The sequence below is a fragment of the Cucurbita pepo genome, chromosome LG02, assembly GCF_002806865.2.
Source record: "Cucurbita pepo subsp. pepo cultivar mu-cu-16 chromosome LG02, ASM280686v2, whole genome shotgun sequence".
Taxonomy (NCBI): domain Eukaryota; kingdom Viridiplantae; phylum Streptophyta; class Magnoliopsida; order Cucurbitales; family Cucurbitaceae; genus Cucurbita; species Cucurbita pepo.
The window spans coordinates 5,595,209-5,613,542 of NC_036639.1; the positions used below are offsets into that span (position 1 = coordinate 5,595,209).

General features: G+C 39.6%; 1 protein-coding gene across 1 annotated transcript; it reads right to left on the bottom strand.

Annotated features, from left to right (window-relative positions):
- Positions 1-3,006, bottom strand: LOC111787685 (basic blue protein-like). Its single transcript, XM_023667713.1, has 3 exons — positions 2,909-3,006; positions 539-717; positions 1-131 (listed from the first exon to the last, which is right to left on the bottom strand). The coding sequence occupies exons 1-3, from the start codon at positions 3,004-3,006 to the stop codon at positions 1-3; spliced, it is 408 nt and encodes a 135-aa protein (XP_023523481.1).
- Positions 3,007-18,334: the final 15,328 nt, after the last annotated feature.

The following is an 18,334-nucleotide window of genomic DNA, read 5'->3' on the forward strand; positions in this document are numbered from 1 at the left end:
CTAGAGGGAATTGATAGCAATTTTCATCCCAGCTTGGGAGTGGCCTGGCGTGGTGCATATGAAGAAGCTGTGTCCTGTTGAGAGCATGATCTCATCATTGCCTGAATTGAACACTTTGGTGCCTCTTGGAGCTATANAAAAAAAAAAAAAAAAAAAAAAAAAAAAAAAAAAAAAAAAAAAAAAAAAAGTATGTATTCGTTTCGTTTATTATTAACGATCTAACTGCGAATTTGATCGCATACTATTGGAATATATTTTATATAGCCGTAATGTAACAACCCAGATCCTCTTTGGGCTTTGCCTTTCGGGTTTCTCCTTAAGGCTTTAAAACGCGTCTGCTAGGGGACTTGTGTTTTGATATATTTTATCTTATCTCAAGGATTTGGTTAGTAGAATATTTTCTCTTTTCTCGGACTTTTGATCCCACTTATGTTTTTCATTCTTAGCATAGCATCAAAGCATCAATCTTAATAGATACGATTACGCAAGTAAAACATCAGTTACTATTCAACGATCAAAACGAGAGTTGAAAACTCACTTAATATGTCACCGGCTCTAAACACCTTCCCATTAGGCCATCCCTCCACGCCCAAGTTCCATCCGTTCGAGTCGCCAACAACAAAAGTTGCAGCAGCAACGCCATTGCAACAGTCACCGTGCTCATCGAAACTGCTCCGCTGCTCCCCTCGTGTTGAGCCATTCGTGAAGCCAAAGTAGCTCTCAGAAACGATATGTAAAACAATTGTGTTCCAATTTTTTTTACAAATAACAGCCCATAATGGTTAAATCTTCCTTAATTAGTTTTGAGTTACCAATAATTTATATGAATTCTAGTAAATCACTTTAGATTAATATTATTAGATCAGTACATCTATATCAGTAGACAAATGAATAGATTAAATATAAAATGACAAAAGAAAATTTGTGAAAAGAATTAAGTGTTAACGGAATGAGAAAAAAAAGGAGAAAAGATTTGGAAAGGAGGATCCACTATAAATTTGGAAGACATGTGAACAAAAGGTAATAGTGTAAGGACCGGGCTGACGCTCTAAAAGACAGGTAAAATTTTCCTTCTTGATAAAATCATTAAAATTTAAAATATAATTTATACCAAAATAGCGTGTGCACATTAGTAATTTAAAATACAACATAATAATTAAAAGAGAGGATAATGAACAGACACAAAACATTTTAAAACAAAAGGTTTGAGGACGACGGGTGAAGTTAGTCTATGACACCTGCTACAGAGTCCGCTCCCAACCTCGACCAGCTCCTTATCACCTGAAAAAAAAATGAAGAATAAGGAATGAGTACAAGACTCAGTAAGTAGCCTACTTATAGGCTCTTAATCGTGTCCTTGATATGCTAGGGTACCACATTCTTTGTTCTTGCTTGTTCTTGATCTTGTTCTTGTTGTAAGTACTTAGGCCCTTCTAATTCTTGTTCTTGACTTGGGGTTCTTATCTTGATCTTTCTTGAGGACCTTGGTCCTTGAATTCTAAAACCTTGGTTTTCCTTTAAGGGCCTTAGTACTATAGTTTTTGGTTTTTGGTTCTTGGTTCTTGGTTCTTAGTTCTTGATCCTTTGTTCTTGGTTCTTCTCCTTAGAACTAGGATCTTGATCCATGTTCTAGTCCTTGATCTTTCTCTTGTTCTTGGTAATTTCTAGGTTCTTGTTCTCTTCTTGGTTTGTTCTCCAAGACACTCCCCCTACGATTTATGGCACTAGACATGCACCTAACAATCCTATGTCCAAGGCTTCATGCGTTCCATGCGACACAGCCTTAACCTACGTTCAAGGCTTCATGCGTTCCAAGCGACGTAGTCTTACTGCATCTCAGGGCTTGCCCTTCGATACAGTCTGCTTAATCTATGCCCAAGGCTTCATGCGTTCCAAGCGGCATAGTCTGAAAACCTACATTCAAGGCTTCTTACGTTCCAAGCGATGTAGTCTTAATACTGCATCAAGGGCTTGCCCTAAATACAGTCTTCTTAACCTACGCTCAAGGCTTCATGCATTCCAAGCAGCGTAGTCTGAAAACCTATATCCAAGGCTTCTTACGTTCCAAGCGATGTAGTCTTAATACTGCATCAACGGCTTGCCCTATAATACAGTCTGCTTAACCTACGCTCAAGGCTTCATGCATTCCAAGCAGTGTAGTCTAAGTCATGAGCATGCTCTACCATGGGAGGTCTTAGGAGGTTCTTGATTCGTGGCTAAGGTAACTTACTCTCTTCTTGTTCCTCCGTGACCTTAGACTACTCCCCTTGATAGACCATAAAGGTCATTTGCTCGGTGCATACTTGAACATGGCATCCTGCAAGTCTGCAGGGCATCTGTAAGGATTCAGATTTTTGTTTTATTTATTTTAGATTTTATGCTGAGATTTTATTTTTGCTGCCAAAATGAAAAGATATTATGCTAGCATTTATTCTCGCTGGAAAAGGTGCGATTTCTAACAAGGAAGTTACTGTCTTAAAGGAAAAGTCATAAAGACCTTTTATATTCCTATATTCAACTCTCCTCCTTCCTTGGAAAACGACTTTTGCTCTCCAAATTTGTTTGTGTTTTCGAGGGTGTCTGAGAGTACGGGATAATCGAGTGTTAGCCGGGAAAACGTGTGGGTGGTTCACTGGGTAGTTTTCTTGTTCGGCGAGTTCTCGAAACCGATTGTGTTGCTATTTTGGAGGAAGAGTCGAGTGGAAGTTAACATCGACGTCGGAATTGCTGCGTCAAAGAAGGAAAACCGTCGGAACAAAGGAGGAGGATGCCACATACCGTCGTCGAAAATGGAAGGGATTGCGTCGTCGACGTCGGCAGCGGCGACACATAAGATTAGGGTTTTCGTGAGGGTTCGGGCGAAGAAGACGCAAAGTCGTATCGGGTTTCGACCTCTGAACCTGCTCACGGAACGAACGCAGGCCCTGTGCGTTTCGGCCCAACACGGACGCGCCCTGCAGCCTTGGTCTCAGCTCTACACGAGTGCTCTCGGCTCGGCTCCGTCATGACCCGCGGCTTGGCTTGGCGGCTTAATTGGTCGGCTCGGCAGCTCACTATAATATATCGATTCCTAGGTTTTTTGCCCTTTTAAAGCCGTTTCTACCCTTAGTTTTACCATCCGAGGTCAGTATGGTTCCTAAACGTTAAAGACAGATTAGGTCGGGAGTTTATTTTGATAAATAGCATGAGATTTAGCTAGGGTATGTTATGAAAGGCTCCTAAGCTTTTATGTGGTTATTATAGGACGTATTTAACCATTGGGATTAGCTCGTTTTGAGTGACTTCAACCAAGACCATCGAGGTAAGTGACCTTACTGTTGGGAGTTAGCTTACTACGTGTTGTATGATGGTGCGTGTCCTGTGGCCCCTGCATGCACCATGTTTTAATATGTGATATGATATGTATGAATTATGTGGCTGTTTATGTTATAAAACGTAATGGGTTATGTTGACTGTTTATGTTATGTGAAGTTATGAATGATACGTTGGTAATATATGCCATGAAAATGTTGATCGATGCCATGGATACATGTAGTATTATCGAGTCATGTCATGAGATATTTATGCAACTGGAATGTACTTTCATGTTATGTAATATGTCATGTAATGTAAGTCATGTGAGATGCCATGTAATGTAAGAAACGTATATGCGATGTTAACACTGCTTATGTAATGTCATGTTAGATATGTTAAGGGAACTCATGCATATATGTATGTCACATGCATCGGGATCCTTCCCCTTTATGTTACGAAAGAATGAAATACGATATTTATGTTTGCCATGATATCATGCGGGCCCTTTTCTGTTCTGTGGTGCCCGGCGACGTGTAATACGTTGTACCCGACCAAGCTAGGCCCAGGGGGTATGTATATGAGCCCGCCTGGTGGGTCCATGTACGCGTACATGGGCCATGTGTGAAGGAGTACCACACATCCAACCCTACCCGGAATAGAAAAGCGCCCAAGGCCATGTAAAGTTTATGAAAAGTTAGGTCCTGCTCATATGTTGCATGTGTTTGCATTCCTAACCCCAACAGTGGGGCGAGTTACTGAGTATTTCATAAAATACTCAAGCCACGTGCTACCTACATTTTTTAGGTAAAGGCAAGGCGCCAATGTACGGTTGATGGCGGAGCTGAGGACACTATGGAAGTTGGAGATGAGATATTTTTTTTAGGAGTTTACGTTTATTGGACTGTTTTAAGTTATAACATTTAGTATTGCTTTATTTAGATTTATTTTTTAATTCAGTTATTGAAGATTTTGTTAGGATCGCACAACAACGCACACACTCGATCTAGATGAACAAAAAGAACAGGATAGAGAAAATTGCAAGGAGAACTCTGGCTAAAAGAATTTGTATTGATGAGTATGTATAAGAGAAAATACTGGTAATAGAAAGTACATTTTCAAAGCTCTACGATATATCTATATATATATATATAGTTCAGTTTACTATATATAGCTATTTACTATATATAACTTTACCAGATTTAACCATCTACTATATATAGCTATTTACTATATATAGATTTACCAGATTTAACCATCTACTATATATCGCTATTTACCATATATAGCTTTATCGGATATAACTTTACCAAATATAGCTTTACCGACCAAGCTATAAATAAGCAGCAGGCTCCATAACCTAACAATTCTCCCACTTGGAGACTGATCCAGTCAACCAAGAATTTCATTCTCAAATGATCATGAATATCTTCACTGCACCATACCAATTGAGGTTTTGCACAACCTCAACACATTTTGTCAACATGTTTGCTGGATTCTTTGCACCCTCTATCTTCTCAAAACACATCACCATCTTCCACTAACCTGCAAGTGAAATGGTATCACCTTTCGTGTTTTATCTTTAAATGATAGGCCGGTTTCCTCACCAACTGTATGACACTCTGACTATCTCTATAAAGAATCTTTTTGTGCTGCTTCTTGCCCAATTCTTCCAGATAGTCAGTCATCCATATTGTCTTCTTTCCAGCTTCAGCTATTGCCACGTACTCAGCCTCAGTACAACGCATTTTTGAAGCCTAGACGTCCCATCATCCATGGCTTGCTCCCACTTGGTTGTATCCTCCAACTGTAGGGCCTCCTCAAAGGGTTGTGGTTCCCTTTCATCAGCAACAGATAGTGTAATGAAGGTACATACATATCTGGTACTCTGATAGTACTGGATGATCTTCTCAACACCAGTTCAGGTGTCACTTGCTCCACTGCTGATTCCTCTGCAGTAGTCTTAGGAGTTTCATGAGTATCTTCTACAACATCACTAGGTGAGTTTTCTTGCAACTCAAGCTCAACTCCCACTTGCTTCGTGGTCTTGGAACCTTGCTCCACATCTGGTTCCTCAGCAGTAGTCTCAGGAGTTTCACGAGTATCTGCTACAACATCACTAAGTGAGTTTTCCTTCAACTCAAGCTCAACTCCCACTTGCTTCGTTGTCTTGGAACTATGCTCCACATCTGGTTCCTCAGCAGTAGTCTCAGGATTTTCATGAGTATCTGCTACAACATCACTAGGTGAGTTTTCCTGCAACTCAAGCTCAACTCCCACTTGCTTCGTGGAACCTTGCTCCACATCTGGTTCCATTTCCAACCGCACTTTCTTCAATTCTCTGGCGGTCCTTGTGAAGCTAACTCGTTTCTGTTTGCTCATAACGTAGCTCTCACAACGACCCACATCAACAGATTTCAGACCTTCTAAAACTCCTTTCGCGACTAGCGTCTTCATTCCTTTCACGCTCATATGTCCAAGTCTATTGTATCATAGACTTGAATTTGNAACCAACATCTTCATTCTTTTGACCCTCATATGTTAAAGTCTATTGTATCATAGACTTGAATTTGAAGCACTCTCAGCAACAACAACTATGTTCATACACCCTGCAGTGGTGTATAAGGTTCCAGATTTTGTGCCACGTGCTACTACCGTAGCACCCTTCATAATCTTCCTTGAACTCTTTCCTAACTCTGTTGCATAACCTATGCTGTCCAACTGACCAATAGAGATCAGGTTCTTCTTGAGACCAGGAATATATCTGACATCCTTTAATGTCCACTGATTTCCTGCCAGAGTTTTTATACAGACATCCCCTTTTTCCTTTAATCTCCAAATCTTTGTTGTTGGCAAGATACACCTTCTCGAACTTTTCAGACTTGAAATTCCGGAATAACTCTTTATTTGGAGATGAATGAAAAGATGCACCTGAATCCAAAATCTAGGGTTCAATCGAACTATCCACGCTGAGGATTAGAGCATCCCCAATGTCTTCTGCTGAATTTATAGAATCATCATCATCTCCAGATTTGTGATTCTGCTTCCTCTTTGGTCTTGTACAACTTGTCCGAAAGTGACCTTTTTCTCCACAATTCCAACACATTACATTTAGTCTATTTGGAGATTTTTCTCGGTTCTTTGATTTTGATCGCCCTTTGTTTGGGCCCTTCAGTTTACTTCTTCCCCATCGGTCAACATTAAGAGCACTACCAGATGAATTTCTAATTTCTCGTTTGCGAATACTTTCACTGAGAACTACATCACGAATTTCATCAAACTTCAGTTTATCAAATCCTCGCGAACTACTGATTGCAGCAACAACATTATGCCATGACTCGGGTAAAGATGACATCAAAATCAATGCTTTAATTTCATCCTCGAAATTAATTTTCACCGAACTCAGTTGACTTACGATCATATTGAATTCATTTATATGATCAACAATAGATCCACCTTCAGACATCTGTAGATTGAACAATCTCCGCATCAAATACACCTTGTTCATAGCCGACGGTTTTTCGTACATAGTCGACAGCGTCTTCATCAGATCTAATGTTGTCTTCTCCTTGATGATGTTAAACGCCACGTTTCTGGATAGCGTCAACCGGACCATCCCTAAGGCTTTTCGATCCTTGAGCTTCCACTGCTCCGTGGTCATGGTATCCGGCATCACTCCCAACAGGGGTTCGTGAAGATCTTTCTAGTACAGATAATCTTCAATCTGCATCTTCCAGAACTGAAATCGGATCCATCGAACTTCTCAATTCCAATCTTTGAACTTTCCATCTTCACATATCGTGGTGACTTCAACCTGGCTCTAATACCAATTGTTAGGATCGCACAACAACGCACACAACACTCGATCTAGATGAACACAAAGAACAGGATAGAGAAAATTGCAAGGAGAATTCTGGCTAAAAGAATTTGTATTGATGAGTATGTATAAGAGAGAATACAGAGAATAGAAAGTACATTTTAAGAGCTCTACCGGATGAGATATGTATATATATATAGTTCAGTTTACTATATATAGCTTTACCAGATTTAACCATCTACTATATATAACTATTTACTATATATAGCTTTACCAGATTTAACCATCTACTATATATAGCTATTTACCATATATATAGCTTTACCGAATATAGCTTTACCAAATATAGCTTTACCGGATATAACCGTTTCCCAAGTTATAAATAAGCACCAGGCTCCATAACCTAACAGGTTTGTTTTTGGAGATAGGTTGTTTTGGATTTATGAATCTTTATGAAAGATTTTGTTTTGTTTCCAAGGTTATTTATGATGAGCTTCCGCGTAATGAATTATGTATGCATGGGTGACGTCACTAATTAGGTTAAAGAAAAATTAGAGGCGTTATAGCATCTCTTCTAGGTGAGGGAAACTTGAGGCATGACATCTTGCAAAGAAACATGGTGCAGGGCATCCCACCTAGAAGAGGAATTCTTGGGCACCGCTTGGTGGGAGGTCATGAGTCACTTTGGACATGATTAGAGTATTACCTAACATTCTTGAGCTCCTGTTTCTGAGTTTGGGAACCTTGGTCCCTCGTCCTTGAGTGATACCTAGCATTCTTCTTACTTGGGTAGTTGTAAAGCTTGTGTGTTGTTGTTCTTGGTTCTTAATCTTGTAAGTTTCTAAGGTCCTTAATTCCTTGAGGCATAAGTTGTAACTTGTATTTGTAACCATATGAACCCATCTTAGTATAAGTTTTTCTTGAAGGTCATAGATTCTTAAGGAGTTCTTTAGAGGGTTCTAAAAGAGTCTAGAGTCTTGTGGTGTTTTCTTTAGATCTTTCTTGGATCCTAACTTGGTTTAGGTTCCAACACTGCTCCAATCAACTTGAGACCTCACACATATCTTCATGTCCTTCATAATAGATCTTAAATAGCAAATCATTTGGAGCATGTATAGACCTTGAAATCTCATAAGTAGTCTTAGGGGCATTTTGGTCATTTTACCCCTAATTCTTGGTTTTGCTACTTAACGTATTCCAATGGCTTTCAAACTTCACCAAATCATCAAACATCATAAAATAAGATCTACTTCAGGGTTTCATAGCATTTGGAGGTCATCTAGGTCATAAACCGTAGGTAGATATCCTTAGGGACATTATGGTCATTTTGCACCATTTCTTGGTTTACCTACTTATCCTTATCCAATGAATACCAAACTTCATATATAACCTCAATATGCTATAATATGCACAACATTAAAATTTCATAGGCAGTGGAGTACATCTAGTGGGTTATTTTAACGTTACCTAAATCTCAAGCAATTTGTTCGGTTCAAGGTCTTAACTTACTTTTCCTAGGGTTTTTCTTTCATTTATCCTAATTTCATACTTGGTTTAGGGTTCATATGAAAATCCAAGCAATTCCTACAAGTATTTCTTAACAAAAAGTCCAAGGTGGGCTACTTACCTCGTTGTCGACGTTTGGGACCTCCGTTCTTGAGCTTCCGGTACCTGAATTACCTCAACTTTCCTTTCACAGACTCCTTACTGTGTCTACTTTCTGGAACCATAGATTTTTTTCATGAGAATCGGTCTGGAAGAGGGATAAAATTGAGAAAAACTAAGGGAAGGTCGAGTTTTGGGTTGACATGGCCGGTTCAACTGAACCGGCCATGTCATTGTCTTCTTCCTCCAGATGGGAAGAAGACGTGCGTGACCGTTCGTGCCGCTGTCTGAAACTCGCCCTCCCCAGCTCCTATCACGTTGTTTCTCCCCTCGATTTCTTTATGAAACTTAAAGAAGGTGTTACAAGGAAGAGTTAGGGATTGATTTTGTACATTTTCATGGATCATAGCCTAAGATATTTGCTTCCAAAGTTCGTCCAAAATATGATTTATCGTCGGAGTTAAAATAGAGGATTTCTGATTGGGTAGCCGATTTTAGGGGTTTTCGAGGCTCGCTTTCTTCACGAAACTTCTTCCTTATTATTCTCTCAAGCTAAAGGAATTAGTTTGGAGGAATGACTTTGAGTGTGGGACCTTAATTTCGAGAAATCACTCTCGGTTTGCAAGTTACCCGATGTAACGATCCTAAATTTTACATATTTAATCTAAGGTCATTACTATACCTTGAAATGCAGAGTATACATTAAATGGGCCCTATTCATAAATGCGACTTACTCTCGCCTTTTATTACGTCGTGAAAGAGAAAACGATTACAATGAAAAAGAGAAGAACATTATTGAAATAAAGAAAAAGTAAATAAAAAAAACCAAAATGAATGTTTTATTCTACCCTATGGTTTATTATGCAAATATATTTCAACCTATACTAACCTATACTAATGATGCAAACCGAATTCAGCCTAGACTACGAAATGAGAAAAAAAAAAACAAACAACTATCCTATGCATGTGCCACGGTCCTAAGGTGTACGATGCTGCCATCGTTGTCACATGGGTGCCTTGCCCTTATCTGCAAAAGTAAAGTAGCACGAGGCTTGAGTATTTCTAGAATACTCAGTAAGTGACCCCCTATTGGGGTTATGCGACAATCACATGCAATGAAATGATGGGACCTTATCGTTTCGTTTCGTTTCGTTTTCCCTATGGTGCAATCCTAACGGGTAATCGTGGACGTGTATGGGCTCACCAACTAGTTCGCACACCGCTGGGCCACTGTTCTTATCCGGTGGGCATACTCTGGGAGCCCCTTATGCCGGGACTCGTTAAAACTAGAACCGTCACAGCAGCGCTATGCAATGCATAACGATCGTTGTCCTGCCATTGGATGTACGCATCCGTACCCTCGTGATGGGATTGGGGTATCCCCCCAAATGCATGAACACACACAATGCATGAGGTCCCCCTATTACTACATTTATCTTTAATGACCATAACCCCCCTGTCACGTTTCATGCTTCATGTCATTCTCATTTTCAGTTCATATTTCATACACATTCCTATCGGAGTTATGATTCCAGACAATTTATNGCAATGAAATGATGGGACCTTATCGTTTCGTTTCGTTTCGTTTTCCCTATGGTGCAATCCTAACGGGTAATCGTGGACGTGTATGGGCTCACCAACTAGTTCGCACACCGCTGGGCCACTGTTCTTATCCGGTGGGCATACTCTGGGAGCCCCTTATGCCGGGACTCGTTAAAACTAGAACCGTCACAGCAGCGCTATGCAATGCATAACGATCGTTGTCCTGCCATTGGATGTACGCATCCGTACCCTCGTGATGGGATTGGGGTATCCCCCCAAATGCATGAACACACACAATGCATGAGGTCCCCCTATTACTACATTTATCTTTAATGACCATAACCCCCCTGTCACGTTTCATGCTTCATGTCATTCTCATTTTCAGTTCATATTTCATACACATTCCTATCGGAGTTATGATTCCAGACAATTTATCGTGTTTCATGTCATACAATTCATGCTGTTCACATTCACATATTCTATACAAACATGCCATAATCATTCAAGGACCACATATCGTCACATGCATAACCTATCACATCAAACTAAGCAGCATATATAGCATACATACACGTTCACATGATTTCGTACTGAAGCACATTAAACTAGCATACAACTTAATGACACGTGTTGTAAGGATTCGAATTTTTATTTTATTTATTTTAGATTTTATGCTAAGATTTTATTTTTGCTGCCAAAACGAAAAGATATTATGCTGCATTTATTGTCGCTGGGAAATGTATGATTTCTACCAAGGAAATTACTACCTTAATGGAAAAGTCATAAAGACCTTTTATATTCCCATATACAACTCTCCTCCTTCCTTGGAAACAACTTTTGCTCTCCAAACGTTTAGGATTTTCGAGGGTGTCTGAGAGTATGAAAAAATCGAGAGGGTTAGCCAGGAAAAACGTGTGAGGTGGTTCGCTGGATTTTCTTCGGTGAGTGGCCGGAGGGAGAAGCGACCGAGGCTATCGGTGTTGAATATCGTTGCGCGTTGGTCGGAATAGGTGAGGGGTGTCGTCGCATCGTCGGAATCGGGGTTGTGACGTCGCCGTTGGCGGCGCAGCGACGATTAGGGTTTTCGCGAGATTTCGGGTAAGGAAGACGAAGGAAAACGGGTCGGGTTCACGTTTGGCCTCTGGACCAGCCCACGGAACGAACGCGGGCCCTGTGCGTTTCGGCCCAACGCGGACGCGCGCTGCAGCCTTGGTCTCAGCTCCGCACGCGTGCTCTCAGCTCGGCTTGACGTGTACGGCAGCTCGGCTCCATCAAATCCCGCAGCTCAGCTCGGCGGCTTAATTGGTCGGCTCGGCAGCTCAGCTTGGTGAATCGGTATCACTATAATATATCGATTCCAAGATTTTTGGCCCTTCCGAAGTCGTTTCTGCCCTTATTTTTACCATCCGAGGTCAGTATGGCTCCTAAACGTTAAAGACAGATTAGGTCAAGGGTTTATTTGATAAATAGCATGAGGTTTAGTTAGGGTACCTTATGAAAGGTTCTAAATTTTTATGTGGTTATCATAGGACTTATTTAACCGCTGGGATTAGCTCGTTGTGAGTGACTTCAACCAAGACTATCGAGGTAAGTGACCTTACTGTTGGAGTTAGCTTTCTACGTGTTGTATGATGGTGCGTGCCCTGTGGCCCCTGCATGCACCATATTTTATGTGATATGATTATGTGATGTATAGATTGTATTGACCGTAGATTGTGTATGTTATGTGACGTATGAACTTGTGTTGACTGTTGACTGTTTATGTTATGTCATGAATGAGATGTTAGTATTGTATGCCATGAATATGTTGTTTGATGCCATAGATACACGTAGAATTATCGAGTCATGTTATGAGATGTTTATGCAACTGGAATGTTATGTAATATGCCATGTAATGTAAGTCATGTGAGATGTCATGTGATGTAAGAAACGTAAATGCAATGTTAGCACTGCTTATGTAATGCCATGTTAAATATGTTAAGGGACCTCATGCATATATGTATGTCACGTGCATCGGGATTCTTCCCCTTTATGATACAAAAGAATGAAATACGATATTTATGTTCGCCATAATATCATGCGGGCCCTTTTCTGTTCTGTGGTGTCCGGCTACGTGTAACACGTTGTGCCCGACCAAGTCAGGCCCAGGGGGTACGTATAAGAGCCCGCCTGGTGGGTTCATGTACACGTACATGGGCCATGTGTGAAGGAGTACCACACATCCAACCCTACCCGGAATAGAAAAGTGCCCAAGGCTATGAAAAGTTTATGAAAAGTTAGGTCCCGCTCATATGTTGCATGTGTTTGCATTCCTAACCCCAACAGCGGGGTGACTTACTGAGTATTTCATAAAATACTCAAGCCACGTGCTACCTACATTTTTCAGGTAAAGGCAAGGCGCCAATGTACGGTTGACGGCGGAGCTGAGGCCACCATGGAAGTTGGAGACGGGATATTTTTAGGAGTTTACTTTTATTAGACTGTTTTAAGTTATAGGATTGAGTATCGTTTTATTTGGATTTATTTTGAATTCAGTATTGAAGGTTTATTTTCGGAGTTTAGGTTTTGTTTTGGATTCATGAATTTTTATGAAAGACTATTTCAAGGTTATTTATGATGAGCTTCCGCTTAATGAGATAAGTATGCACGGGTGACATCACTAATTAGGTTAAAGAAAATTAAGGGCGTTACACGTGCAAATCCACGGGCATGTGCCAACATATAGCAAATAACGTGTAACATACGACGGGTGAGCCTCATACTTGGTAGGCCTTAGCTGAAGTACTCCCTAGAATATAACGTAAGCTCCTAGCTCCTCGTGAATGTTCTACACTTCCGTTGGTGGTTGGTTCCTATTGGTTCATTCGTCACTTTCGTTAGTATTTCACAAATATAATTAATTCCCAACTTGAATTTGTGAAATACAACCTTAAAATGTTCTATTTTACCTTAAACAGGGCCGAAACTAAGTTCGGGAGGGTCAAAACGGTGACAAACGGGCTGGAAATAGGTTTCCCGAGCCGAATAAGCTGCTGAAACCAAGAAACCGCCGCCGAGCTGATTGAGCCACCGGAGCCGCGCTGCCGACGTGCCACGTGGCACAATCAGTGAGTGACGCGTGTGCAAGGGTCTCGGTTCGAGGCGCGGGTTATCGGATCGCTCGCGGGTCTCGGCCGTAGGGGGTGACAGGCCATTCGCGGGTGAAGGAAAAAATGCAGGCGGGCTGGCTTATGAGGTTTGGGCTGCAGCGTTTGGGCCGCGGGAATCGTCAAGTTCTGGGCCAACCTAAGGTAACTGGGTTCGAATCGGGTTGCGGGATCCGGCCCTCGGGTCGGACTTCGTCCTCTTCGCCCGACTGCCTGCACGTTTTTCCGGCGACCTTTCTCTCTCCTCGATAACGTCGTCCCGATGTCCTTTTTCCCTCTTTTTTTCTCCGTTCTCGAGTCTCTTCTTCACCCTAACCCTATTTTTTGTACAAATTTCGTTTGTAAGGGCCTCACACTCCCGGATCTGGAGAAGTTCAGAAGTCCGACGTTCCGTCTTCCTTGCCGACGGTGTTCAGCGTAAAGGATTCGTCTAAATCTACTTCTAATGTGTGTAAAAGGTTCTGGGATTACTTTCGTGGAGTAAAATGGAGGTTTTGACGTCGACCTCGTATGGTTCGGCTTCGCTAGAGTTTCGTCGGGCTTTTCTGTTCCTTCTCATTTTTTCACTGTTTTCGTTCTTTGCAGGTCGTTTCGGGGTGGCTGAAGGTCGGGGACGAGTTCTGTGGCATCCCAGCCTTCGGTCGCCCTTTGTGGGTCGTGTGCGAGTGAAAACTCCGGCGTTCGTCGGAGTTTACGGCTCTGCCGACGACCCCCATTTTTTTTTCGGTTCTGTTACACACGACACCTCTGATTTTCAATCTCTTGGGTATCTGGTTCTTCGACGTTTCAGCTCTTGATTCCTTCATCAAAGTTACTCATCTTCTTTCTCTGAAGCTAAAAGAATCCTTAATTTGAAGGAAAAGAGGCCATAGATAGGAATTCGATACTTACCCCCAATTTGAACCCGAAACGGATTTTCTTCGATTGGGAATGTTCCTGAGGTTATTTCCCTTCGTGGTCTTGTATGGAAAAATTCTCTGGAGGTGCAAAAATTTATTGGGGTCATCCTTGCTCGAAGAGTACTTGTGTATCATCGGATTGGAATTTGGAGTTTTTCTTGACGCTCTTTAATGGCGGATGGGATTGGGGAATGGTTTCTAGGCACTCACAGAACACTATTCCTTCATATAACTTATGAGTAATCTTGTTTAGAAGCTATAGGAACAAGTTTGAAAGGAAATGGTAGAGAATTGCTCTCAAATTTGGAAGAAACCCGAGAGTATAAGACCCAAAATCTAAACACTTATTACCAACGACTGGGAGCTCAACCTTGCTCGATTATTATTCCAAACGATTGCCCCAACTTCAGAATTTATAGGGGAAACTTAAACCGACATTGGGAGCTCCAGAATCGTCATGAATTGTCGGTTGGATTTTCTAGAAAATCTGTCGGAAATATCTACTCTTATCAGAGCCTCACCAACTTTGGTTTTGAATCCTAGCCGTTGGATGTGATTATCCGTGAGTGTTCTAGAATATATCCAAGTTTGGAGGAGATCCAACGACTGAGAGTTGAGATTCGAAGGATTTTGTGCAGAAGGTACTGTGAAGATTCTGATTTTTTAGCATAATGGTAAATCCGTTATTATTCTTAACTTCAAGGGTATTCTGGTAATTTGCCACTTTTCGAATATTTTATTATTTTCTTGAAAAATCCATAATTTTCCTAAAAATTCTTCATCCCTGGTGGGTCATTTTTGCCTTCTTGGCATCTTGAAATTCCTTCCAGACAAGAATTGGAAAAATCTAGAAAGAAACTTGATAATTGGAAAAATGACTTTTTCATCCCTTTCGCTTATGCTTTCATTCCCCATCCTTCTTGAAAGGTCTTAAGTCCTTAAGATTACTTCTTAGGGTATAGAAATGACTTACTAAGACCCCTTTCCTTGCTTAATCCTCATAATTTCCTCCCGTGAATCTTTTGGGTCTTGTATAGAGTAAATATAGATAAAGAAAAACAAGAAAAGTAAAAGGCATAGAGTAAATACAAATATAAATAAAAATAAATAAATAAATAAATAAATAAATAAATAAATAAATAAAAAGTAAAAGGCAATAGAGTAAATACTCTCACCACCCTAAATTCCACATATACAGGGTCACCACTAACTTCTCATGCTCATCTCTAATGCAGAATATATAACTATAAGAATGCTCATCTTTATTAGCGGAAAAATTTAAAACTTCAGAATACGTTAAAACATTAGAAAACGCTGCCGAACTTACGTGTTTCAAACATCATGCTGAAGTTCAAAATAAGATAAAACAATTACAAATTAAATAAATTAAATGCAAACACCCTATCCTAACCAAGACTAGGAATTTTAAATATGCAACTATCCTATGCACGCGTCACAGTCTCTGATCATGATGTCGCCGTCAACCGTACATGGGCGCCTTGCCTTTACTTGAAAAACAATATGACACAGAAATACTCAGTAAGTGACCCCACTATAGGAGCCATACTAATGCAAACACATGCAATCATGAATTAGAGAGTTATCTCTAATCATTATAAGGGTGGCCTCTAGTCTCAGACAAATTGGATGTGTAGTACTTCCCTACACACGTGCGAGTGTGAATCCCCAAAGCGCTCGCACACCCCCTGGACCCTCTGGTCAAGCTAATTTGTAGCGACGTCCGGAGGTCAGTGGAACCCCATAGTGTCATGCGCCTCATGAACACCCTCATCTGTGTGCATTCGCACCTGTGCGCATTCACGCTCATCATACGGTGCGCGTCCACACTCATCATCTCTAGTGGAAGTAGCCCTATGCTTATGAACATACAATATGCATGAGGTCCCTCTAAGTCCAATTATACATCTCTTCTGACACAACCCACTAGTCTCATCTCTTAGTTACACTGTGTAACATGTGCTTGTGGATATTTACATCAATATCATTTCATACTCTTAGGGTTGTGTCCTATGTCGATCTAATGACATGATGCAATAGGGCAAACAACATCACAAGGCATGTTCAACATGGAAAACATCATTATGTTAATAACATCGTCATGCATACATCATATTGATCATAGAAGCCATTAAGTGCATCAAATATAACATGTACGTCATGCATCAAAACATAAATAACGTACATTTAACAGACATCACAACACAACGTCATACTCACACATCATCATAATTCAAACAATCCTTAGTCTATCCTATAGTAAGACCACCTACTTGGTTGGCCTTAACCAGAGTACCCCCTAATTTAATTAACGTAAGCTCCCGTTCCTCAAGAGCTACTCCAAATGTTGCCGGAGTTCGCTTCCTATCACACCGTTCGTCATCTTTTGTTAGTATTTCACATTTTAATTAATAATCCAACTAACAATATGAAATATGACTCTAAAATGACCTCAGTAAAAATCAAATTCCACGTTTTCATTGTTTCTGAATTCTATTAGGTAATAACATTCATGCTATTTGGATCATTCAATTCAAATATGGTTTGTAATAATATTATATTTAATGGGTACAAATTATAATAATTTCTCATATTTTTCATTTTCCTTCTCTCACTCCGTTTATCTCCTCGGTTATATTTTGGTTCCGTTTACAATCACGCCAGTTTAATTGATTCTCATTTTCTTTTCTAATTTTCTTTTCTTTTCTTCTGTGAATCATCATTTTCTAATTTTGTTTACGGTACTTGTCATTTTCAATCAAATCTGATTTTCATTTTTAAGGCAGTTTAATTGATTCTGATTTTCTTTTCATTCTTTAAAAATGTCTATGCAATCGAAGTCATTTTCAATCCATTTGAATGGTTCTTTTCAGTCTTAAAATCTATTAACCGAGATATTTTAAATCGATTTAATTTTCTTTTCTTTCTTAAATTCTACCTCACTTTCGTTCAGCAGGTTAATTACCAGATTTGACTTTTTTATTTACAACAGTTCTATTAGAAGATTTTTTTTTATTAATTTTGTTGTTTCTAAATCTCTCTCCCTGTATTTTTTTTTTCTCTTTGAATGGGAAATCTCTCTATTTTTTTTTCCTCATCCATATGGAAATCTCTCCATTTCTCTCTTTTTTCTTTCTCTCTTTTGATTATTTGATGTTTTCTCAATCTTCCTCTCTTTCTTTGAATTTCTTTCTCCTTCCAAAATTTGATTGATATTATAATTTCTAAGTTAGATATAAATAATTGATACAAATTAATATTCTTTGAAAATTTAATTGATATTATAATTTCTAACTTAGATCTAAATAACTGAAACGAATTTGTGTTCTCCTTCCAAAATTTAATTGATAATATAATTTCTAATTTAGATCTAAATAATTGATACAAATTAATATCCTTCTAAAATTTAATTAATATTTTAATTTCTAACTTAGATTTAAATAATTGAAACAAATTAATATCCTTCCATTAAAGATTTTCTCAATCTTCCTCTCTTTCTCTGTATTTCTTTTCTCCTGCCAAACTTTAATTGATATTATAATTTTTCACTCAATCTAAATAATTGCAACAAATTAATATCCTTTCATAACAAAAATGTATATTGACAACTAACATTTTCAAATGACATCTCTCTCCCATTATCTGCCTGGCCATGTCTCCATTCTCCTTTCTTCTTTCCATAAAATCTTTTCTCGTTTGTTTGCAGAATTATTGATTGAGAGAGATATTTCACGTAGGGGAGAGATTAAAGGAGAGGTGGTCAATTATTATTATTATTTTCTTCTTTTTTATTTTATTATTTTTCATTTTACTTTCGTCGGACCGTCTCCAACTAGTATCCTAACTCAGGGAATTTTTCTCTTATTTCGTCCTCACACTCCCACGTGGCCTCTTCGGTGAGGTGATTTCGCAACAACACCTTAACAAACGCAATGTTTCTGTCGGGTAACGCTTTTACTTCTCTTGCTAAGATTCTTATGGGTTTTTTTTTCTTCGTTGAGTTGAAGGGGATCGTA